Source organism: Haliaeetus albicilla, chromosome 14 (genome assembly GCF_947461875.1).
Source record: "Haliaeetus albicilla chromosome 14, bHalAlb1.1, whole genome shotgun sequence".
NCBI classification, from domain to species: Eukaryota; Metazoa; Chordata; class Aves; order Accipitriformes; family Accipitridae; genus Haliaeetus; species Haliaeetus albicilla.
Genome location: NC_091496.1, coordinates 34582315 through 34608169, shown reverse-complemented (window position 1 = coordinate 34608169; position 25855 = coordinate 34582315). Strand labels below are relative to the sequence as shown.

General features: G+C 37.5%; 1 protein-coding gene across 4 annotated transcripts; it reads left to right on the top strand.

Annotated features, from left to right (window-relative positions):
• Window position 1: 1 nt before the first annotated feature.
• On the top strand, window positions 2-25181 carry RPAP3 (RNA polymerase II associated protein 3). 4 transcript variants are annotated; one of them, XM_069802250.1, is made up of 18 exons: window positions 8-106; window positions 420-491; window positions 1798-1956; window positions 2547-2687; window positions 3179-3301; window positions 5453-5580; window positions 6182-6303; window positions 6676-6746; window positions 7700-7831; window positions 9240-9367; window positions 11013-11134; window positions 11556-11626; window positions 11790-11906; window positions 13948-14159; window positions 15343-15538; window positions 16193-16290; window positions 17675-17775; window positions 18889-25181. In XM_069802250.1, exons 3-18 carry the CDS (start codon window positions 1804-1806, stop codon window positions 18978-18980), a joined length of 2007 nt encoding a protein of 668 aa, XP_069658351.1. In that variant the 5' UTR covers window positions 8-106; window positions 420-491; window positions 1798-1803; the 3' UTR covers window positions 18981-25181. The 4 variants fall into 4 exon arrangements, with proteins under 4 accessions (XP_069658354.1, XP_069658351.1, XP_069658352.1 ...); XM_069802251.1 differs by having other exon boundaries at window positions 23-106; window positions 420-514; XM_069802253.1 differs by lacking the exon at window positions 420-491 and having other exon boundaries at window positions 2-106.
• Window positions 25182-25855: the final 674 nt, after the last annotated feature.

Here is a 25855-nt window from a genome sequence, read left to right as displayed (position 1 = left end):
GGCGGCGGCGGCGGCCGCCGGACGAAGCGGGGCCGCGTTGCATTCTGGGAGGGGGCTCGGCCGAGCGGGCCGCGGCGGCGGCAGAAAGCGGCGGGACCCGGCGCAGGTGAGGCCGCGGCGGGACCGGGGTCCCGGGTCCCCGGTGTACCGGGATCCCGGCTGACCCGGGACCCCGGGGGTGTCTGGTGTCCGGCCGGGCCCGGTGCCGCCTCCCCGTGGCCCAGCAGGCCCCGCCTCAGGCGCCTGAAGGAGTCAGGGCCTGGTCTGTAACTTGGGGGTGAGGGGGGGAAGGTGGCTGCTAAGCTGTGTGAGGCGAGTGGAAAAAAAAATAATTACAATAAACACCAAAATTACAAACACGGTGGGAAATAGGCGGGTTTGGCTTCAGCTGAAGTACTTTCCCGCTTTGTTTCAAACAGGCCAAGTCTTGAGAAGGCTGGAGGAAAAAATACGTTGCTGAGGGTAAGCAAGTTACCGCCTGCGTGGAGGAGGTAACTAGGGAGAAGCACAACGGGTGCGTCGGGGCATCTGCACGGGTGCTTGCTCCTGAGGGTGAAAAAATGCTTCTGCTCTGGGAGCGTTAGTTCACTGGTCATCGTGCAGTGTGTTTTTCTGTCTTTTATGAGACGCTTGTCCGTAATTATGGACAGCACGTTGTATTGCAGAAGTCATTAGCTTCAATTGGCCCATAAATAATTATGCTGTTAGGTTATTGTCTTACTGGATGTTAAAAACAAATAAAAAATCTAGTCCTTTTTCTTCCTTAAAAATGTTGTGTGTACCGTCTCTATGAGTAGCTTGTTTATCCTTACATGAGGATCGTAACTGATCCTGAAGCTCTCTCAGTCAAGAGGTTGCAGTTATCAACCATTCACAGCTTGCTTTGTCTAAGTTTGTATTTAGTTCATCACTAATTACTTCATCATGATTGTTTTCAAAATACGTTTGCTTCATCCTTTTGGCTTTTTGTGCTACAGACTGTACAAATGTGGGGTTTTTTTCCCCGAATTGTAACCAAGGCTTTTTTTAAGGTTGCTTTTTACTTGTGACTTGATACTTCTGTGATAATAAAATGTCTTTCACTTAAGATACTAAAATTAAGACAACAAAACTTATGAAGACTATTAAGTATTAGTAATTATTAAACAGTAGTTTAGGGACTTGGAGGGCTACAGATGTGTACAAGGATGCGTACATTCAAAGAATATTCTGGACTTGTAATTCACTAGACTTCATAATAAAACACCTCATGTGTTTACTCGTTCCTGTGCCAAAAATGTGTGCGTATTTAAACGTACTTACTTGTAGGAGCCAAAAGTGCTTTTCGGAGTCGGTTTGTCAGATGTCTTGTTTCTGTTCAGATACAAGGCAGCATGTGTATCTTAATTGGTTGTTTGGGTTTTGTTTCGTTAAAACTTACATGTTAACGTGTTAAATTTTCCTTCATTCTGTCCTCTGGGAAACACTGCATAAATTGCTTTAAACTAGGAACACCTTGTTATAACTTTCAGGGTTTTCATTGACTGGTTGGGCCCTTTACCTTACACTTAGGAAAGCATGAGTTGCTGTTTGTTCTGATATACTTTGTTTCAACTAACTAACACGGCTTCCCATTGTTTTTTCAAAGACATTTAAACTGCGTTTCTTCTTAGTCTCTTACTATTTAATGTTCCTGCTATGCTATTGGGAAGCCTGTCTTGCACGCAGGTCAGACTAATTCATTTTGAAATAGCTAGCTTCCTTCAGTACATACTGTCAAGTTCTCTTTAGAAAGTTTTTTTCCTTGAAATTTGGCAGATTACAATGAGTGCACCAAATAAAGCGATAGAACTACAGCTGCAAATGAAGCAAAATGCTGAAGAGCTGCAGGATTTTATGAGAGAGTTGGAGAGCTGGGAAAAAGATATTAAAGAAGTGGATTCTGAACTAAGGAAGCAGAGTGGTGTCCCAGAAGAGGTAAAAATCACAAGTCCAGTGTCACTGTTAACTAAGCTATTCATAACGTGATAGTGTTTATAGTAGTTACTTTTTGCTTCAGCAAAATTACCTGTGTTGACTTAAAATATCGGAATATAAGGTATGAGCTCACCCAGCTGACTTGTTCTCCATCTGAAGCAGACCAAAGATTCCTCTGTAAACTGTTCCACCAACAGCTGTGGGGCATTAGCCTCTGGAGGTGGTGGGGCCAGTAAATTTTTAATCACTTCCAGGTAGAATATTTGTGTTTGCAGCATCAGTATTACTTATTTATTGCTGACTTTTAATGTATTGATGTGATACTTCAGTGATACTCTGCAGAGAGTTGTCTTCTAAAACTTAACTTTGTACCATACATGTAATATTTGCTATTATTACCTATTGAAGGATTTATACTTTCTGTCCTTAGTGGTTTTGTAGAGTTCCTGAGAACAGCTTGCTGGATGGATTTCTAAAATAAAGCTAGCGAGTAGATACAGATACTGTATCTGGATATAGGTACTATAGATTCTTCAATACAAGTGACTTCCACACATCTGTTTTATAATAAATTACTTATTTCAATTTAGAACTTGCCACCAATTCGAAACAGGGCTTTTAAGAAAAAGAAGAAAAGCAAAAGTAAAGTCCCTTTGAAGATAACCACCGAGGAAAACAAGAAAAACAAGATCAAGTCTTATGATTATGAAGCATGGGGAAAACTCGATGTGGTGAGTCAGAATATTTGCTTGTTAAATGAGTCTTATCCCCAGTTGATTTTGTCTTAAATAAGATTTTCTTACTGTCCTGAGAGTTCAGTTGACAAGTTAGTATCGTACTATGTGAACATAGAAAGTAGCTTTCTTCTAAAAAGGTTATGGGTTGAAAATTTGGGATATTGAGAAATACTAGTTTTCTATTGACCATGCTTTCATCCAGCAGATTGAGTTTGACTAAGGAAAAAAAAACCCACCAAAAAAAAAAACGTTTTAATGATACATCTATTAAAAGGTCATAATTCTAACAGAATATAAGACTAAACACAGCTGGCAGTATTAGAGGACAGATCTCTTACTTTTGAAGTGTGGAATACTCCTCGGTAAAGAGGACTTAAGCAATAGAGATTTTTTTAAAATGCACTACTAGTTCTCCTAAAAGTCTTGCTTGATTTATTTTGTGTTGTTAAATTCTAATGAGATAATTTGTTTTTATCTGATTTCAGGATAAAATACTTGAAGAACTTGATAAGGAAGATAGTACCCATGATTCTGTATCTCCAGAATCAGACTCTGAGGAAGATGGAATCCGTATAGATGCAGAAAAAGCTCTTGCAGAGAAAGAAAAGGTTATAGCATTGTAACTGTTTGTTATACTTGGTATTGGGGCCAGTTCTGTTTAATATCTTTATCAATGATCTGGATGGGGTCATCGAGTGCACCCTCAGCAAGTTTACAGATGACACCAAGTTGGGAGGGAGGGTTGATCTGCTCGAGGGTAGGAAGGCTCTACAGAGGGATCTGGACAGGCTGGATCCATGGGCTGAGGCCAACTGTATGAGGTTGAACAAGGCCAAGTGTTGGGTCCTGCATTTGGGTCACAACAACCCCATGCAGCGCTACAGGCTTGGGGAAGAGTGGCTGGAAAGCTGCCTGGCAGAGAAAGACCTGGGTGTGCTGGTTGACAGCCAGCTGAAGATGAGCCAGCAGTGTGCCCAGGTGGCCAAGAAGGCCAACAGCATCCTGGCCTGTATCAGAAATAGTGTGGCCAGCAGGAGCAGGGCAGTGATTGTCCCCCTGTGCTCGGCACTGGTGAGGCTGCACCTCGAGTGCTGTGTTCAGTTTTGGGCCCCTCACTACGGGAAAGACATGGAGGTGCTGGAGCGTGTCCAGAGGAGGGCAACCAAGTTGGTGAGGGGCCTGGAGCACAAGTCTTATGAGGAGTGGCTGAGGGAACTGGGGCTGTTTAGTCTGGAGAAAAGGAGGCTGAGGGGAGACCTTATCACTCTCTACAACTACCTGAAGGGGGGTTGTAGTGAGGTGGGTGGTGGTCTCTTCTATCAAGTAACTAGTGACAGGATGAGAGGAAATGGCCTCAAGTTGCGCCAGAGGAGGTTTAGATTGGATATTAGGAAAAATTTCTTCAGTGAAAGGATTGTCAAGCATTGGAACAGGCTGCCCAGGGAAGTGGTTGAGTCACCGTCCCTGGAGGGATTTAAAAGACATGTAGGTGTGGTGCTTAGGGATATGGTTTAGTGGTGGACTTGGCAGTGTTAGGCTTATGGTTGGACTCGATGATCTTAAAGGTCTTTCCCAACCTGAATGATTCTCTGATTTGCAGAGTAGCAAGGTAGACATAGGAGCTTTTGTAGATTCTTTTAAAAGATTGTCCATTAAGACTACACTTCTGGTGGAAGAATTGCCTGTTTGGAATTTTGTATGTCTGTTTTCCTGCCTGTTATTCCAACATCCAGAATTCTCACTGCGTTTCTGTTTCTTCCCATCACCAATTGCAGCAAAGCCCGTCAGACTCTGCTTAATGTGCACTTATGATGGTTAATGTAGTGGGGTTTTTTTGCTTTGAGAAATTGGGTTGCTGTATAGAATTGCCATGTGGAACAAACTGGTGTTTACCTGAACACAAGGTCTGAATGCCCCAAACTAAATCACCAAGAATTTAAGATTGGCTCCTTTGCGAGGCCACTACATCTGGGAATGATGGGCGAACTTGCATGTCTTCCCTGCTTTGGTAATGGCAAGTTGGTATTGGTTCAGTTTTACCTTATTTTGCAAGTAGAATACAGCAAGACCTATTTTGTGCTTCATTGCCATGTGAGATAGGCTAAGTTAGTTGTATGGCAACTTCTGTAGTTCTGAGACACCTCTTTGTTTACAAACAATCACCTAAGACCATTTGCCAGTCCATACTTTTCTTCAGTAGAGTTTCTTAGGGTTTTTTTATTGTCTGTATGGGTGACATCTGCCTTCTTTCCTTGCTGCTGTAGAAATTCCCTGATGTATAATCTGCAGTCTACACTGAGAAACTGAGATGTCGTTAACTATTATCATCTTGGCTGTGGTGAAGCAGTTGAGGGCACACAAGATAAAAGTTGTGTCCCAAAGGAGGCAGAAAAGAGAATATTTACCTTGGAAAGCAAAGATGCCCAATCTAGTTGCTAAAAACTCAAAAAAACTTTGGTAATTCTCTATGGCAATTTAAGCAGCTATGTATGTGCTTGTTATAGGTTTCTATAAATGACCTACAGATCTTGAAAATCAGTATATAATAAAACCCTCTTATTACATACATTGTGAGAAATTTAATATGGGATGCTTAGAATATTTTAATTAAATGTTTTAGAGTAAAGCAGTACTTTGTGAGAGATGTTAAACAAAAATGTTTTAGCATTCTCAAATATGAGCTTTGAATTTTTCCACCAAAAATTAGTAGTGTGCCTGTCAATGTATACTTCACTAAAAAGACTTTCTTCTATTCACAGGGTAATAACTACTTTAAACAAGGGAACTTTGATGAAGCTATAAAATGCTACACTAGAGGCATGCATTCTGATCCATACAATCCAGTGTTGCCCACAAACAGAGCATCGGCTTTTTATAGAATGAAAAAGTAAGACTTATATTGTTAAATCTTTAATATTTTCTTCTTTCAAATGCTACCTTCAGATTTTTTGTCTGGTTTTAAGTCTTGATTATATTATTTATCATGCCATAATATAGTCTGTGTAAGACTGCTGTTGCAATCTGCTTTGCAGTTTCAAAGTAAAATAGGAATTGCCAGGATAAAGAATCTGGTATTCTCTCTCATCTTTTTTTCCTCTGCTTTCATGTTGGAAGTTCACTGTCTTCTGTGTTTCAGTGTAAGACTTCAAAAAGAAAAAAGAGGGAGGAAAAAGTTCAGTATCTAATTTGCCTTTCAGATTCAGAGAGCTCTATTTCTAAGGCTCTAATTTGTTTTGGGGGAAGAAAGGGTATAGGAGAGTTGGTTATTCTTTCTGTTGCAATAGAGGTTGTTGACCTCTGTTTTCCGCACCTGTTCTAATGTGTGCTGAATTGAGAGATGTTTAAATACTTGTTCTGTGCCCCTTCTGAAGCATGTAAGATTTCCACTTTAGGGAGAACCTGTAAAGCTTCAGAGTAATCTAACCGGGTGAAGTTTTGGGTTTTGTTACCTAGATGTGTCCAAACTAACTTTTGCATATTTTTGATAGGTATTCTGTTGCAGAATCTGACTGCAATTTAGCACTTGCTTTAGATAAAAATTACACAAAGGCTTATGCCAGAAGAGGGGCTGCTCGCTTTGCTTTGAAAAATCTTCAAGGTGCTAAAGAAGGTGGGTCTTTTTTAAAATTCTTAAAATACATAGAAACTGTTTGTCTGTCTGCTTGATTAAAGCTTTTGTGATTTGCCTATTTGTTGTAGGAATTTAATTTTCATTTCCTGTAAACAAAGAAATGAAATAACCATATCACATATTCTTCTGGCAAGGTAAAATTCAAGCAACCGGTCTAAATGATTACTGTAGGTATTAGAAGTTATAGAATAATTCAGCTTTAAATGTCTTTGAATAATGTGTTCTTTGTAGTGTCTCTGGCTTTTTAGGTAGCTACAAAAAAGGGTTATCTCAAAAGAGTGCTCTTATTTTATACTCTGGTTACTAGCCTGTAGTTCCTACCTGAAACATTGTTTTCTGATCTTCTGATAGATTATGAAAAAGTTTTAGAGCTGGATGCAAACAACTTTGAAGCAAAAAGTGAACTGAAGAAAATTGATCAGGTAATAAGATTAATAGGCCCTAACATAAATTAATGCACCCTGTTCAGTTTGTATCTGTATCAACTTATATTTATAACAAGAACTGAATTCAACAAAATCTCATGAGCTTTTTCTGGTATTTGAAGCTCACTGAGGTTAAAATCTGTAATTGAGTTTCTTCCAGATTAACTAGCATGCATGCACACATCAGTGTAATGGTGGATTAGCAGACTAAGACTGGATGTGTGCACCATCTGTGTTTTTGGGTTTTTTTTTGTTTCTGTTTGTTTTTTTTTTTAAATCTTCCCTGAGATGTTTTTTCTATCTCCTGTGTTAATGTTTCTTTCAGTCATGCTTAGTATTTTGGTACAAGGTAGCACTACATATGAGAGAACCTGTGTGTTCTCTTGGCCATAAAGCTAAACTGCTAGCCTGCTTGTAGCCGCACTGATGGCTGTGGTTTGCCGAACCAGAAGATGGGTTTAAGCCTGGCAGAACATAATACTCTAGTGCAAGTCTGATCCCTTTCATGACAGGGAGAGAATGTTGATTATGATGACCTTAGTAAATATAAGCCCACCTGTCATTACTGTGTGCTGTATTTTGAAAGTGCTTGAAAAATTTATGTTCAGAATGAAGACCCAAAGTCTCCAGTAAGTGAAGAAATAAATGATTTGTGAATTGGAATAGATAGAGACAGGTTCCATAGGTCATTTTACATTGTGCTTCAGAAATTACATACTTTTTATTTACCAAGTAATATTCTGACTCGCCATCCCTCATAGAAATAACATTTTCAAGAACAATTTAGAATGGTCTCTTCAATTTGCATTCAACTTACAACACAGGCAATTCTGTTAAAATGCTTGGCAGATTTTTTCATCTTAAAAGTTTAGAATTTGTTGTAATTTTATGTTCTGAAAATGTGTAAGTGGGGGAAATACTTACTGAGGAAAAAAATTACATCTTTGCAGGCTCTGTCATCAAAAGAAAGTTCAGAACAGAAAGAGTTTGAAGTTGCGGTCAGACCAGAATTAACGGACGAAGAGAAGAAGTGCATTGAAGACCAGCAGCTCAAGCAGAAGGCTATTACAGAGAAAGATCTGGTAAGTCACAGGTTCTGGTGGAACAGGAGAGAACTAGTGAAGAAGAGTGTTGTGTTGTGCTATTAGCATGCAAATGTGTAAATTAAACCCGATACTGTCTTGAACTTCATAAATACAGTGTCCTTGATATAACCTTATTGTTTCCCATTTTGGGCTCTATAGAGAGGGAGGGGGACAGTGAGTTCTGTTGAGACTCTTACGGAGGATTAATTATGCAAGGTAGCTTTTACAGCCCAAATTGTATATGATAAATTTCAAATATGTAGTAAGATAAGTAGAACTTGAACTTTCTTATACAAAGGTCCCAGTTAGCCAGTATTACATGCATCTTGACCACTGCTTGTCCAAATAGAGTTGTGGACTATTTCTTGTGTTTTCAAACCTCTGATTACATGGTGAGAAGTAGTTGTAAAAAGGACTTCAAGGAGTGCAGGCAACAATGGCAATAAAAATGTATTTCTGGATACATGGTCTTGACTCACAGTTAGCTTATTGATTTCTCCTTCTCCTGACTGTTGCAATTAAGAAACAACATAATCAACTAAACCATAATTTTCTCTGTTTTCTTACCTAGCGATTTAACTTCTGACATTTTATCAATATTCAGGTTTCCTGTAGTGGTTGTGAGAGGTAATTAGCAGGAAAAAAATGAAAGCATACATTAAGTAGGTGAAAGGAACAAAAATTTGAAGAGGCCACAGAAATGACATTTCAGTCTAGTGCAATACTTCATTGGTAGCAGAGATGACTCACTGTGGGCCTGTTCTGGCAACATGGATCCTGTCAAGTCTGAGCTGTGGCCTTCACTTTTTTTGCCAGTGAGTACAGTAGTAGCAGAGAAGATAATACATGGCTTTGTATTAGTACTGAGATGCAAAAGATAATTTTAGTCTCTTGGAAACAAATAAAAAAAGTAATGTAATTTTGTTGTATGGAGCATTACTTAGAAAATAACAGCAACATTTGGGCCCAAGTAATATTTGAGGGTAACGGTTTCATGGATGTAGCAGGATAAAGATGGATTTGTGCAGTACAGAAAGTTGTCCTGAAAGGGGAATTGTAAAGGTTCAGCTTTGTTCAGCTTGTGTTTAAATTCAGGAGGTACAGGGTGGCTTATCCTGCACATCAAGAGTAAAGATGAATCACAAGCTATAGATTTAAACTATGCATGAAGCAAAATTTTTTTATCCTTGAAGTAATAGAAAAAATTTAAGTTGGTTTTTTTTTTTTGGTGGTCTGCCTCCAAGCTTAGATAGGAAGAAATATGCCATAAATATCTGCCCTGATGTGGATGCGCTTTGTGATCCATTTTCTTGATATTGTGACCCTGTCTACTAAAAAGGATAAGAAAAGCTCATTGCACTAGAGTTTTTCTGAACGCTATTTTTTTCTAACGTCAATATTACAGGGTAATGGTTATTTCAAAGAAGGAAAGTATGAGACTGCAATAGACTGTTATACCCGTGGTATAGCAGCAGATGGCACCAATGCGCTTCTGCCAGCTAACAGAGCCATGGCCTATCTAAAGATTGAAAAGTAAGTAGGATTGCTTGTGCTATGCCTTTTGATTCTTTGTTGTGAACTAGATGGAAGAATGAACCAGTAGATTTTTACTTAGTTTAAGTTACTGTCACTCCGTCTAATTCTTTTTACAATTCAGTGTAGAATAAATTGTATTGAAAACAGTAAGGGAGAGAGAACAACTCGGTATGTGTGATCTGACAGTGCGTTTCATAGGAAAGAAATTCTGAGAGAATAAAAAAGCATCAGTATGAAACAGTTTCTCAAGTTTGATTTTCATTCTTCTGTGTGTGTAAAATTCTAGATATTCACCATTCTCAAAGGACCTGCCCAAAGCTTTTTGTCTTTTTTGACTATAAAACCCAGTCAGCTACTAAATGTTGCACTGTAAAAAGAAGTGGATTATACAGGAGATTTTTCTGGAAATTGTCATCTTTTAAAATATTTTTCTTTAACTCCACTAATGGAGATATGTATGTGCAGTTAATTTTTAATTAAGCTTTATTCAAATAATTCAGTAGCAGTGGGAAATGCATACTTTCTAGCAAGTGAGAGAAATTCCATATGACCATTTTTGAAGTCTGAATTTTTTTTGACTCCCTGATGGTATGGTAGTTTAAACCTTTTAAACTGGTAGCATGAGAAGCAGATTGCTGAGCATTATGTTGGTCATCTGTTCTAACGTGACATGGCTGGGTATCTGTAGAGACAATACATTGATCTCCAATTATGAGATTATAAAATAGATTTCACAGGTAGTATTTCTGACACAACGTTTATAATGTAGTACTGAAGCCATAGAGGACAGCATAATGCAAATAATGTTCTCAGAGAATCAGAGGAAGTGATACTTTAATTGAACAACCAAGCGAGCAAATCGATTCTGTATGATAAATCAGTGTATTATCAGTCTTTACCTTTCAGAGAGGATCCAAACATAAAAGGCAACAGAAGCTCATTGGTATTCTTATAAATCTCTAGAACTGATAACTGCAAAAAGAAAATACTGTTTCCATAAATTTAATGATAGATTGAAGAACAAGAAGAGGAATGAATGAAAATAATTTAATATGCATATAGTGGATTCATGATCTAATACAACTAAATATAACTGGGATGAGGAAGTTTGATCTTACAGTGAAGCAAATTACTTTAATGCAAGGATATACTGACTTCTCGTTCTGAAATAGTTAAGGACAAGTCACGGAAATTCATATTTAGAGAAATTTATTCTCATATTTGCTTGCTTCTCCTTTGTTGTATTTTTGCTTGTTTGTAACGGTATTTCTGGTTTTCAGAATTACAAAGCTATGATGCTAACTTTCATTTTAAGGCTATCTAATGTTTAAAGTGGACTCTGCTCTGACAGGCTTTAAGTGTTTATTTTCACAGAGGAAGTGAATTTCTCTGTGATGATAAAGAGAGAGTCAGCAGTGTGTCATGAGATACCAAAAGATTTGGCTGAAATTTCAAGGTGCTGAGAAATCATGTTTTATATGTTTGCTTTTATTTTACATTTTAGCTCAGTGGTGTGTGTTTATATGTATATAGGTAATTAAGATCTGTCTTCATATTTTAGTTGTTTTGGGTAGCTCTGTCTTTTCAGTTGAAACTGTCTCTTGAAACTGATTTATTAATTTTGTACTAATCTTTTGTTGAGATATGAAGAGGCAGAAAATGACTGTACACAAGCTCTGCTCTTAGATGCCTCCTATTCTAAAGCCTTTGCCAGAAGAGGAGCTGCCAGAGTTGCTCTTGGAAAGCTAAAAGAAGCTATGCAAGGTATGACTTTGAATTAGCCAAAGTGTGATAGGTAAGAGATGAACATAAGGACATCCTGATTTTTTTTTAATCTTCTAATAGAAATTAAATCAATTGCTGACTAATTGAGCTTATCAGTGCAAAAGTTAAGAATGGTGGGATTTTGTAGTGTTTCACTGAATATGTATAGTTTTTTGTGTTGGTATCCACATGATGAGTAGGCAGTTTTGTGTGAAATTACAACTATTGTTGCTTATGATAAGTAGTAAGAAATAGTTTGAAAAATGTGTTTAGAAACTAGGTCATGATATAAGCATTAGGATGACTTACCTGCCTTTAATTATTTTAGAGCTGTGAGAGGAAAATAGAAGGTTTAAAAATTTGCCGGGGTTACTTTGTAACTTGAAATGTCTACGGTGTTCATATGTTATTTTTCACTCAGATTTTGAAGCTGTTTTGAAGCTGGAACCTGGAAATAAACAAGCAATAAATGAACTCACTAAAATAAGGAATGTATGTATACTTATGTACTTATGCTTTTTTTTTTTGTAAGCCTATAGTAGTAGTATGTTTTCATTCTTTATTACATAATTTTTAACATACCTTACAATTACTCCTCAAACTTTTTATCTTTTGGACAACTTAGCTTTTTTTTTTTTTTTTTTTTTCCCTCCAGAAATTAGCTGAGAAAGAACAGTGGACTCGTCAAGAATATCCTGCAGTATTGATAAAAGAAACAGAAATAAAAAATATAGTGAAACTGATTGATAATCCATTACACCTGAAGTCAACAGTAAGTTGTTTTGTTTTGTGAGTTGCTTTCTGTAATGATGGGAAAGGTAGGGCTTAAAGTTAAAACCCACTTCTTGCTTATTTATGTAGACTTAACTCCTGACAGATACATCTTGCCTGTGGAAAGCCCAAAATTTACAGATTTACTCTTTTGATATTTTTCAGGAAGGTAACTTGAGCATTGCCATGTGTGTGTAACAGTAGCAGTGCTGTAAGAATTCAGCCTGCAGTACCACACTTGAGAAACATGGTGTACGCCCATATCTATAATATGAAACAGGGAGGCAACCCCACAACCCTGTCCTGGGTCCAGAGGTAACATCGCAGTTGAGAGTAAAGGGGAGGCAGTTGAGTCTCTGTGCTTGATTGCAGATTTGAAGAGAGCTCTGGGTAAACTTCCCTTCTTTTCATCTGCTGTTTACAGTTTCTGTAGCAGCTGTAGTGGGTAACAAGATGTGGTGCTTACCCATGTGATATGCTGGTGTCACCCAGGCCTGCTGCAGAAGCCTTGAGCTGGCATTTTCATTCACATAAACTGTAGAATAGCTGGGTATTGGTTTTCAAGAAGCAGTATTTTTGCACTATGAATTACCAGTGGTTATAGTCAGATTAATGAGTTGCATGTGGCAAAATGCGGTAATACAGGGAGTAATATTAGCTTTCTTTATGTATTAGGCTTCCCCTTTTAGTACATTTAATCTTTATACATTCAGCAGTGAGTTGTGAAAATACAAAGCATGCTCACACTTTGTACGGAGTACTGTAGTGTTCTGCTCTTGATGGTTTCAAAATGTTTGTTTATCTCCATTAAATATATATAATTCAGATGGATAGTTTTAGTAGAAAATATCACACATTTTGATCCTTTTTTTGGGGGAGGGCGGGGAGTATTATGCATTCTCTATAACCAGATACAATATTTCTTGAAATCTAAATGAATCTGTTCTGAAGTAACTGAAATACTATAGACAATTATACTGTTTTCAATTTGGCTTCTAAATTAAGTGGAGATACTAGTTTGACTGTTTTCTCCTTGTTATTCTTTAAGGTAGAACAAAGTATAGATGAACCATCTATGCTTTTAGTACTGCCCAAGGATTGTAGAGAACTGTGATTTTGTTTCATACCCACAGGCAGCCTCCCAGACTTAGCACAATGATAACATGATATATTGGCAAAGCAAACCGTGTATCGTCTGTCAATACACCAACAAGACAGGTTTTTTTGGCATGATTTAAAGCAGCTTGCAAACTGCAGTGAAGACTTACGATGGGATTGTGTTAGAGTTGGACAGAGAAATCTGTTGTTTCTAGAACTCTATAAATTGTTGAGTATGTTTAATTGTGTGTATTTGCATCTGTATTTCTTGACCAATATATACTATGTTCATGTTCAGGAAATGAAATTCCAAAGTAAAAGGTGATGAATTTCTTTTTCTTCCCCCCGTTCCCCATGGTGCTTCCTTGTAAGACCTGCGAAGGTCAAAAATAGTGGTGATCATGCAGAGATTAAACAAGCTGAAGCATTTTAGTTAGCATGACCTGTAGTGGTGGAATTAATTGCCTTGCGATGTATGTAACTTGGTCAACCAGCAGGGCTAAGTTACAGATATTTGTCTCAAAAATTTTAAGTTGAGGGTGAAGGCCTGTGTTGCTGGATACTTGTTTAGCTAAATTACAAAGCTTGGCCAGATCATTGGTCAAAATACATGGTAGTCCTTGCCCATTCAACCTTAGTAGGGGAAAAAAAAGTATTTTTTATTACTGGGAAAACAGAATGCAGATTCTGAGATCCTCTAGAGTAAGGATACACTGGTTTATGAGAGTAAAGCAATAAAATGGTCATATAAGGCTTCATGCAGAATGTAATAAAGTTTCTTTTTTTCTGCCGTTTATCTTGATTGAAAGTATCTTCCATGTGCACCACTACAAATGAACTAGTTATCATGAAATTATTTAAAATTAAACATAGCTGTTTCTCTGGGGCTTATATATACACTGATGTTGAGGCTACACATGACATGAGTTACGTGTTCTGTTCAGAAGCCTTTGCGAAGAATAGCCATTGAAGAAATTGATGATGACACACCAAACAGTGATTTGCCCAGCACTACTTCTTTAGTCAATAACTGGAGGGATTCAATGAGTGTTGAAACAACAGAGAATCTAGATCAGGATGATCAGTTGACTACAACGGACATTCCAAAAGCAAAGCACTTGAAAATAGAAGAAATTGGTGATACGTCACCATTACAGTAAGTATAAAAATTCTGATCCTCTTTTAAAAAGTAAATGTAGTTGAAATGTAATCATCATTTTCAGATTCTACATGTGATGAGGTATCAAACATATTTTGGAGAATTCAAATCAAAAAGAAGATATTCAAAGAAACTGTAGTTGTTACACATCTACCTCTTTGGTCATGGAGTGGTTGAGAGAAGTATTATCTATTTACTATCAGATGGAAAACTAGTCTTGTTCTTACATTTCCAATATAAAGAATTCATAAGATTTTCCTGTAAGCTGTGTCTCTTCCTTGTGCACTTCATCTTCCCTAGCTGTGTTTTTTATTTGTAATGTTTTAGAGTAGATTCTGAGCAGAGTTCAAACAGTCTTTGCACACCAGTTACGTGAGAGAAAAGGAGCAGATGAGAGTGTCACCACTCTTCCCTCTGCTATGCAGGCAGCCGATAACTTCAGGTTTGCTCCAAGTTCCACTGTATTAGCTAGGCAAACTCAAGTCTGGCTGGCTGAAGCTAGGCTGAAGTATAGAAGCCACTATCCTAATTTTACCCCTGCTGGAACTCTACTTGTTGTCTGCTTAGGAAAACTCTGTATGCATTGGCATCATCTCGTTCTGTTAACAGTAAATGCTTTTTATGGAATTCTGATTGAAGAATTTCTATGAGAAAGACCGTCTCGCACCCACCTTTTCCAGCTCAGTCAGAAGGATTTACTCTGAAGTGTTGAAGAAAAAAGTGTATTTTTTAACAATTTTATAACTTCTGAAAAATAAATGGAGTGAACTGACAAATTACAGGACAAAAATAGCTCCACTGTAATCAGTGTTGAAAACAGTTTGTTCGTTTGACGTGTTATTGTTTTGCATCGTGAACTTGCAGAAAATGTAATTATTTTTTTTGCAGCTGTGTATGGTAGGAATCTGTACCATAAAGCGCAGTTATTTCCAGAAACAAAGTAGAGAAAGGCTGAGTATATTTGTAAGTATTTGCAGGTGTGGTTTTTTTAGAAAAGATGAATCAAGTGTAAAGCTTCCATAATTTGAAGGGTTTTTTTTAGACACCTGCTTGAACTAAACCCCATTATTTTTAAAAATGTTGTTGGTATTTTAAATGAATTGAAGAATCTCCAATTAGGTCTCAGGGTAAGATTTCCTTAAATGTTTTCTTGATTATCTATTTCAAAATCTCTCTGCAGGCTTCCCGCTAGCGTGAAAGGAATTTCATCAATGTTGCATCCATCTTTCCCTGTGAACAAACAGAGAGAAAAAGAAATAAAAAGGTCATTTACATCTGCTTCTCCAGTCCCTGCTATTCCTGCAAATTCTTTCCAGCTTGAGTCTGACTTCAGGAAGTTGAAAGACTGCCCAGAAAATATGTACTTGTACCTGAAGGTATGAAACGTAGTATTAATTGACACTGCTTGGACAGTTTCTTCAACTGACATTGAAGAAACAACGCAAACTTAGGTGGAAAGGGGTAGCTATGTTTAGAGCGTCTTAACAGTGTACAATAGTCCCTTGCTTTAATTGCCTTCACATAATTCTAAGTAGTTTGATCCACATTTGAGTATTTCTTCTCTTGTGCCTGACTTTTCACTTACCTCGCTTTGAGTACAGTCTCTGCATAATCTGTCTCTTCTTTCAAACATAGGCCCTGATTTTGTAAAGACATGAATACGTTAGTAACCACGTTAAATTCTAATTTTTCAAATTAATGCTTCTAGGGTAATTAGACATAGCAATGTTCTTATCTCTTTAAACTGAAAAAATGCTTGAAACACATCAATCTACTTAATGTGTACTTCTGCTTATATGTATTTTGAAAAAAGAAATTGCTTAGAATACTTCTAAAAGCAGTTACCAATCGTCATCACAAAAAACCCCCCAAATTAACGTTCAATGTCAAATATTGCAAGTGATTTTTCTTTTTTTTTTGCTTTCATGCAGTTCAGCATTGTCCAAGACCTCCTAAAAACTCATTTCTAATTCTTATGACTCAACTGTATTTTCTTGCCTAAAAGTAATACTTTTTTAATTTTTCCAAAGCAAATAGAGCCTTCGCTTTATCCAAAACTGTTCCAGAAATCCTTAGATCCAGACTTGTTTAACCAGATACTGAAAATTCTACATGATTTCTACATTGAGTAAGTTTAACTCCTCTGTTTTCCATCGCTTATTGCTGTTCTGGTTTTTTGCCCTTTCTGTTTTTTTCTCCCTAGCTCTACCCTTGGGCTTACAAAATTATTTCCAGCATGCAGCATTACATGAGCATGATGCAATAATTGGAATGATTCAATTTTTCCTTCTTAAGAAATTAAATGTATCTTGAAAAATCAGATAGAAAAGAGGTAAAGAAATAAAGTCTTTACTGTATGCTGTCGAATTCAGTTCTGCTAAATAGCATTGGAAACTGAATATTAGACTGTATGAAATACTTTTTGTTCATATTACTGTGTATGTTCTATTATCATATATAATTGCACATTATTAGCTTTCTATATTAACTTTTTTCTAAAGCTGAGAAATACAGAGGGTTTCATTTTGTGCAGTGCTTATGGTGATGCATTCTGGCTTTTATTTTTAATTACCTGCTAGCATTTTACAGTAGCCTATAGTAAATGTGTATTGGAGCTAGAAGTTCTGATAAGACAGGACCTGATAATTATTTTTTAAGTTTCTATCCGTGCTACCATTTGAGTCTTAAAGTTCATTTTGCCTGTCAGAGGCAGTGTATCGCTTCTCTGAATTACTCTGTCTGAGAGCACACACTCAGAATGTTTTTAGGGTGTTTTATATAGAAAAGCAAACGTAAATCAATGTTAGCCTTTCCCTTGGTTGCTTTAAAAGTAGATATCCATCCTGTGGGTGAAACATGACATCTCAAGAGATACAGTCCTACATTTGGTGGTATGACACATAAAGGCTAGGAAGTTGAAATTGTTTGCAGTAAGGTGAAAGACGTTTCGGGGGGGAGACAGGACAAGATACAAAAGAAAAATACTACTTGTTGTTAGTATTTGTAACAAAGGCACTGCCTGTTTACTGTTGACCAGAAGAATGTAAAATGAACACAATCTAGGAATTTTCTGTATGGATAAAAGTGATGGCAACTGTAACGTGGTGCTTTTTGCTGAGCCTCTTATGACCGTAGGTGCTACTTCCCTTCACAACACCCCGATATATGTAAGAAATGGTGACATTATGGCAAGGTGTAAGCATTAAAACCTATAAGCAGCTATTCTGTACGTGAACAGCAGTCAGTTTGCATCAGTCTAGGTTTTTATATTTCTTCACTCTTCTCTGTATCAGAATGATACTTGCATAAAGATTTCTGGATGTTGACTTTCTGCTTTGTGGGTGGAAGAATGGACAAGAAAGATGGGAAAGGCAGGGAACATGAGAGACACAGAGAAGGGAATTCCATTGGTCCTTTAATTTCTTATTCCTGAAGTCTTTAATATTGCTTGCAGCTACTGAATCTTTCTAATCAACAGTAGTTATTTTTATATTTCTAATAATCTTCTTCAGGAAAGAGGAGCCATCTCTCATCCTTGAAATCCTCCAGAGGCTATCTGAATTAAAAAGATTTGATATGGCAGTAATGTTTATGTCGGGCTCAGAGAAAAAAAGTAAGTAATTTGGTAGTGTCTTTTTAAACTTCATTCGTGATACTGTAGAATCTAGCAAAAAATACGTAAAATTTAGTGCTATTCTTGTTGTTTATTCCATGTAATAATCAGTTAAGATTAGTTGTCTAGCTTTTTGATTGCTTTAGAAGTTAATATGATTGTAATTTTTCTTAATCTTTTGATTCCTTATTAATTGTTAAGACTTGAAAACTACAGCTAAATCCTTTTGTTTTTATCAGTAATACTACTGCATTTTAGTCTGATAAACTAAGCTTCTCTAGCATTTCAGTTTGTAGCTGGTAATGTTACAAATCTATGAATTTGTATGAAATCTTATATCTGAGATGCAAGGTGTCCAAATTACAGTTTCCACAATTTACAACCATTTCTTGGCAATCCTGACTTTACAATTGGCAAAAAGAATGCAAACGTCTCTAAACCACTCAGCCTGGTCATCTGTCCTTTTCTTGAGGCATCACTTAAATTAGTTTGCAATTCAGGTTGACGTTGACTTGGGTTCATGGTTTATAACATTAGGGTTTGTCGCAAACATTTTCTTTATTTAAAACACCAGAGAGACTATATAACAGTGAGACACTTAAAAGCAAAACATTCCTCTGCGACCAAATAATGTTGAACTTACTATCTACAGCTGAGTTTCCCTAATAACCATTATACTTTGAAAATTTTGATATGTGAATCTCCTTAAAATAAAATTACTTGTTTAACGTACTGGAGTGCAAGTAAATTCCTCTTATGAATCGCATTCACGCCTTTAACCTGATGTAAGCTTTGTCTGCCATCTGGCATTAACTTTTATCTTCTGCATTTAATGGCATAATGCCGAGATAGTAAACAAAATAAAAGTTGTCTGTTTATGTTGTCAGGATTATATACCTGTTTAAGGAAATGTGAGGCGGCTCATGGGCATCAAAACAAAGTGAGAGCTTCCCTTTGCTGCTTTTTTTTCATCCTCTCAGTAGTTCTAAAAATTTACTTGCATTTCAGCTATATAATCCAACCCTTACTCTCACCGAGGGAAGACTTGGACTAATTTACCTTAAGAGTGTGGGTAACAAAAATAACAGTTTATGTTGGGATTTTCTTTTACAGTTACACAGGTATTGTTCAATCATGTGAACCACATGGGATTGAAAGATACTTCTGTTGAAGAATTGGAGAAGAAATACGGCATTTTCTCCTAGTGAGGTGACTGACGTAAATTTCTGTTTCCGTACTTCTTTCATGTGGAAATCAGCTGAAGAAGCCTGTAAGGACTGGAATTTTGTTTCTTTTGTATAAGTAATGAAACTCTTAAACTTGGTTTAGCCAAAATGCAAGTGCCTGAAGAGATAATTATCTACTTCTGCAGGTACATTTGCTTTCCAGCACCTGAAACAATACAGATGTACATTGTGTTCAGTGGAATCTGTTTGCCTAAAAAACAGTTGGGCAGATTGGCATTCAGGATTGGGACTGTAGATAGAGATCTTTATTAAAAGGAAAAAAAAATTATTTATAAACATGTCTTTGGTAAGAATCAAATGGTGTATATTACAAATGTGCGTGTTTTTTATTTTAGAAAATAAACTGAATGTTGAATTAAAGATACTAAATTTTTAAGGATTTTTTTTTTTTATTAAGGTGCCTAAGTCATTCTTCTCTAAGGATACACCACATCAGAACATGTAATGTGCAAAGCAAACCTGAGGTATGATGGCCAAAAAATTCCAGAATTCTTTTACTTGAGTTTACCCAAAATCTGAGTTTTAGCATTGACAGCTGAGGTACTCCTGTGAACCTCAACTGTAATTGCAGAATAGAAGGAAGCCAAATACTGTAGAATGAAACTAAAAGTATAGGGGAAAATCACTTTTTGTTTTCTTCAGAGAGTACTTTTAAAATATTCTGATAAAACTTATTTTTTGGGTCAGTTGTTCCTAACCAGGTAAAGCCCTCAAGAAGCCTCAGGAAGGTGAGCAGAATACCTTTCCAGTATGAAGAAGACAAAGGATGAAATCACCTGAAATTTTTAGATGAGACAGGAAATAGCAGTAGGCATAATAAACTATTCATACTGTTCGCGTGACCAGAAGAAGGAAATAACAGCACTTGTGAAGTACACTGTAAGGCTTAACTGTAGTATCCAAGTAGCAGCATCTAAAAATTTGCCTGTGTCTCTAGGCTTGACTGTTATCTCTCTCATCCTGCTCATACTAATATTCTGTCATCTTGCTTTCATCCTGATTCAGCCCTTGTGCTTTACCGATGCTTCTCTGACTGTGGAAGCCTTCTGACATTAGTGCTTTTGTTTTGGTAGTTGTGCTCTTTTTCAGAGGAATGATTAAGCAGCTATAGCATTCAAAAAGACTTCAAACTTCCAATATGGATTAATAGGAAAAGGTATGAATGTTATCTTCTATGTAGTCAGTATTAGAAAACTAATTTTAAAACATTTGCAGCAGTGTAATATCCTAGTTCAGCTATAATCTGGTTAAAAAAAAAAAGTAACTGAGCTACATCCTTGGGCTGAGTAGCAACTGGCATGAATGGAGCACTAGATCCCTAAGGTAGCTTCCAATTAGAAACTGGAACCGAGCACTAGTAGAATAGTCAGCATTATTGGGGAAATGGAAGAGCCTTTATGTGACACTGCTTGCAGCTTACCTACAATATGAACTGTTATTACTAGGTGTGTCCCAAGTTACTTCATAACTGGCTATTTCTTCCCCTTGTTGTAAAGCTCTTCTGATAATGTATCAGGGATACTGCTGTAACTAACAGAAGTGGGGGGGAGTAGTTACTGAAGTAATTTTATACACCTTTGTAGATACATCGTACCTTCTTACGAACTGCTATGAGTTGTTGTTTAGTGTGGAACAGAAATGTATGCCTGACTAGGTGATACTAATCAAGCATTTGGTGCATTCTCAGAAGCTGCTTCTTGAAGGCTGTTGGATGAAAACATCTGATTGTAACATGGATCCTTGACAATAAAAGCAAGATGATAGCAGAAGGATTTGACACCTGTAGGCCAAGAGTCACCTACAACTCCATCCAGGCTGCTGTGCTTTTAATGAGAATAGGCTGGTCCTAATCTTGCTTTTACAGAGATTTCTGTTCAGGATTTGTATGTGGTAAGGAAGGCTGTTTGAAAGGAATCTGTTCAAGCATGTAGCATGTGGTGAGGTAGGTGGGTAGATCCGATTCATGTTGCTACTGAACTTAGGCCACCAAGATTTATCTTGCAAGCAGTATGCTACTGTAGCCTTTTGCTTGTATTTCTAAAGGCAACATCTGATAGTGACTTGCTAAGTCCCTGAGGTTACTTTTCAGTGCATGGAAAACAATGCAAGATGGAGAGCAGAAGTCAGGCAGGCAGGCAGAGAACTGCAAGCTTCACTTGCTCCAGGAGATGGCAGTGTTCTTCCCTTCTAAATTGTTAAAGCTTGCCAGAACTCCGAATTGATGAGTTTAATGAAACATGGAGAAGATTCGTAGATCTGAAGTAAGTCAAGAATTCTTTCTGGGACGAGAAGGGGATTTTTTTTTTTCTTTTTTTAAATCCAACACTCTCTCAGTCATTATATTCGTATTGTGTCAGGGGAAAAAATTCTGAGGTAAATAGTGTGGGGCAATTAAACAGTATGGAATACTTTGTAGCCTTTTGCTATGTTATGGCATTCAAGGTGTCAAAAATCTGAGGTCATGTTTGCTGCAGTGACTGATTCAGACTTGAGTTTTGAATGATTCCTTTACTTACCAATATTAAATGTTATATTTTTCTAGACAACTCCTTAACTTGTCAAGATCATTTTTTAATTTGAATATTGTCCTCCAGTAGATCTGGGAGACACTCAAACTCCATGTTGTCTATTGATTTCATCATCCAGATTGTTAGAATATCAATGGAACTGATCCTAGAACATAATTCTGCAGAATATCCTTACAGCTTTCTGTTTTGACAGTAGACTGTGACTTTATTTTTTTTCCTTTCTGATAACTCTAGCTAGCTCTGCATTCACACAGTAATAATTTAATCTGAGTTGTGTTTGTCTTATGAGAATGTCCTGTGATAGTCAGATGTCAAGATAAAGATACTTCATCTACTGCTTTTTCATTACACTACTGTGGAAGAAAGGATTTTAATGTGACTTATTGTTGGCTGACTTGTGTCAGTTACTGTGGAAAGCATAAACAAGTGTAGTTTGAGTACTTGTTCCAAAATATTTTTTAGAATTAAAAATTAATGGTCTTGACTCTGGTCAAGAAGTTTTTGCTGCTTCTCCCTGTCTTTCTGTTTAAAAATAGGCATTTCAGCTTGCCAATTCTCAAATATAACTAATATTACTACTGTTTTTGAGGCTACTTTTTAACCTATCATTAATATAAGATTAACATACCAGTTTCTGACATACCTTATAGAGAAGTCTTTGGTGCCCTGAGAACCTGTGAACATCGAACTTCAGGAAACCTACATTCTAACCCATTCTTTTCTTTTACTAGGCAGAGATCTTCCTTTGTCAATGATGTGACTACAGTTGCTTGCATTTGCCATCACTGGGGAATACTGCAGTGAAAACTGCTGTTTCATTTCTAATGTCATCAGCTGTCAGTTGTTTTTCTTCCACCTTGCATAACTAACACTTCCCTTGTTGTTTTTCTTTTAATGCAGGTGCATTTTAATGCAGTCTCTTCTTACTCTTGTCAACTGCTGCTTATTTTGTTTTCCTCTTTCGGTTCTGATATGGTCCCAGTGTTCTCTTGTTGGTCCTACTTAATAATTCTTAAATAACCTGTCCTCGTTTCCATTACTTGCATGCTTTTCTCTTCTGAGATCGTTGAAGAGCTCTTTGTTGGTCAGGTTGGTCCCTTTTTATACTTCCTATCCTTTTTTCCGTTGGCATAATTTTAGCTCATTGTCTTGATACCATTTGTTTGAGAACTGCCAGGTCTGTACCCTTTTCTGCCCTTAGATTTTCCTCCCGTGAAACTTTACTGGGCAGTGTTAGAACAGAGGAAGAAGTAGAGAGAAGAGAGTAGAGAGAAGCGCATGAAGCTTTGAAAGTTGTGTTTAGGTGCTGTGATGTCTTGGCAGCTTGAGATTGCTCTACTGTCAGTATTAGAAACTAAGAATTTGGGGTATTAAGTATACATCCTCTTTTCTCTCCTTCGCCTATGTCCCATCTGATAGTAACTGTAAGCCAAGGAGACTATACCAGTCTTCTGCAACTAGGGTTCTTTTTTTTTTTCTTTCAGTAAATTAGTGCTTTTCTAGGGATAGCAAGAAGGGCTTTAATAAAACCAGAGGGATGTAACATTTGTTGACTCTCACTTCTCCCCAGATAAGATTCATCTTGTAGCTTTTCTTTTGTAGCAGCTGTCAGTCACACTCTGTTTTTCTTTCTTGGATCTTACAGAGCCAATGATGTTCTGAACTGCATTGTATCACTGCTGCCTTTGCATGATGCTTTAGTAACTTCCTTAAGGTGCATTTCCAAGGGTTGTGTTATTCAGAGGATATAATAACCATCCAAAAACCTTTATTGATTGTCCTTGAGAGAGCAGGAAACTAGCCTAACCTCTCAGGAACACGTCCTAAGTTTGAATCTAGTCTTCATTTAATATTAGCAGGTACAAGTCTGCCAAAGAACCCGGAACTGCATTAGTGATTAATCTGACCTTATCTGCTTTGGTTAGGCTTAGGGAAAATAAAACTTTTGGAATAAAAGGCAAAATTGTATTTTTCACTGTTGTCACATCTCTTAAGTATGCAGTTCAGCCCGATTGCAGCAGTGAAGTTGTGTGGGTTTTATGCATCTGTCTGTTCCTTTTTCTTTGTACTATTTCACATGAACCGTTTGTATCAGATCTTTCTCGTTACATCTGTCACCATGTGCCGACTCCCTCTCTCTGAATTTCAGTCTTCCTTTTCACTGTGCCCTCTCTGTTTTCCATCATGTTCCAAACATTGTATTCTCCACTGCCTTCCCCCTCCTGCCATTAGCTGCAAGCAGCTCAGCGTCTAAAAGTGTCATTTGAATGCTCCTTTTAGTTTTCTAAAAATTTCTGCTCAAGGCTCTTTGTTTCTGAAAGCTCCTTCAAACAGCTCTGCTTCTTCAGGCTCCATTTTGTAGGAATATTCCACTCTAATGTCTGGCTTTATAAACTGAAGCGAGTACAGCATAGAAACCAAGGGAATTCCTTTTTTCTTTTAAATTTTTTCTCCTTGCTTCCTTTTCAAGTTGTTGTGGCATTCAGTTGTGGTTGGATACACTGGAGTCTTCTGCTTTCTTAATAGTAGCAGAAAGTAGTGTTTGCTTTCAAGACTTCATCTTCAAACTTCAGACTTCCCAATCTCTCTTCCAACAGTTGTTCCATTAATAAAGTTGAAGGTGGCAGGGTAAAAGATAAATTTGATTCCTTGTTCCTTCATACCAAATAAGTCTACCTGGGTTTTAAAGCAAGAAATGTACAGTTAGCACAAATACGGATCACGTTAACCAACAACTGAGTATACAAAAGCCTTCCTTGTCCTGATGCCTTATGAGATAGGACAGATTAATGTTCTGTATAAACTATTAAAGTCCTGTTTTGTGGCTACATACTTGGGCAGGTCTGCCACAATGAGCTGAACAGCAGATCAGAGTCTAAGTGAGGAAACCCACAAAAAGACCCAAATAAACAAAAAACAAACAAACAAAACCCAGATTTTTTGCCTCTATGTGTATTAGAGGGATGACTGCTTGTAATTCAGGTTGCAAGGGCGTGTACTTGGAGGCAGCTTCCTCCCTAAAGAATTGGCAGACAGTATGAGTATTGCCAAAAAGCAGAGAAGGATTAAATGGTTGATTTGCCCAGCTGTGATTGTGATGGGAGAATAGTATCTGACTCCTTAAGTTGAAATCTGGTGTCTTTCTGGCTACACCAGGCTGAGTACTCAGCTTGACAAGTGGTGCTTGAACTTGGTTTCTAATGAATTGCTACCACTTTTGGAAAAATCGGGAACAGTTTGCTGTCTTCAGAAAAGTGTACTCCAGAGTCTTTGTTGGGAAGTGGAAATGCTGCCAACTTTTTCTAAAATAGCCTGAAGTTCAGATTGTTGAAATAGGAAGTAATGAGCTACTGCTGTATGCCAAAGCCTGTGTTTGTAACACTGTGTAGCACGTGAGCTTTGAGGACTCCCAATTCTCACCTTGGTGTCAAGATTTCTTTGCATTTTGTGATTGGATTCTGGTGGTTGTGAAAATTAGCAAGGCTATGACAGGGTTACATCTTATTAAATGCATTATTTAAGTGACAATGTATGTGTTTTCAACAGATGGGTAAAAACATTTTAGGGAATATTTTCCGTACAATCTGTAACAAAGAAAGGACATGAAATAAATACTTAAGAATTTGCCAGATCTCTGAGATTTTCTTCTGCTTCATGTTTCATTCTTCTGTGGACAAGCTTGTCTGATTGATTGGTAAAGCTGGCATCTCTCACCCAAAAATCTGCAAGCATTAATTGAGTTTAAGGAGAACATCATTTTTGTTTAAATTTTTATCATCCCTAGACTTCAAAATTAAAGCAAGAGAGAGAAGTAGATTCAGCCCTTGCACTGGGTTGCAACTGTCAAGCTTTGGCTTGCTCTGACCTTGAGAGAGCCCTTGTCCTGCATCCCGCTCCCAGTAGCACTTGAAATACTGCTGCGAGTGGCTCGATGCTGCCTGAAAATGGTGCAGACCACAGCAAGTGGGGTCGTACATGGCTGGAGCCTTTTTGAGGAGCTGAGGAGCAACCTCTACTTCATTTCTGTCTTAAATTTCGATGATGACATCTGGGTAAAACAAATGCTTTGCAGCTTGGTGAATTGTTTGCCTGCTTTGTTCAAACTGTGTGTTGCATACTTTGAAATACAGAGCCCTGGCAGTCCCTGGGGCTCTGCTTTCTGGTTGTCTTCCTGGCTTTCACAGAGCCGGGGGTGAGGCAGATGACCTGTGGGTCTTGCACAGGGACTTGTACCAGCATCTTGTGGTCACTGGCTTATGACGGCACAGAGTAAGTCCTTCCTCCAGGGGTCTGCAATCTAAACAG

Excerpts from the sequence above, each read along its gene's own strand:
- RPAP3 (XM_069802253.1), top strand. The coding sequence starts at position 1,804 with ATGAGTGCACCAAATAAAGCGATAGAACTACAGCTGCAAATGAAGCAA. Across the intron at positions 6,747-7,699 it reads AACTGAAGAAAATTGATCAG|GCTCTGTCATCAAAAGAAAG; the intron begins GTAATAAGATTA and ends ACATCTTTGCAG. Across the intron at positions 9,368-11,012 it reads GCCTATCTAAAGATTGAAAA|ATATGAAGAGGCAGAAAATG; the intron begins GTAAGTAGGATT and ends TCTTTTGTTGAG.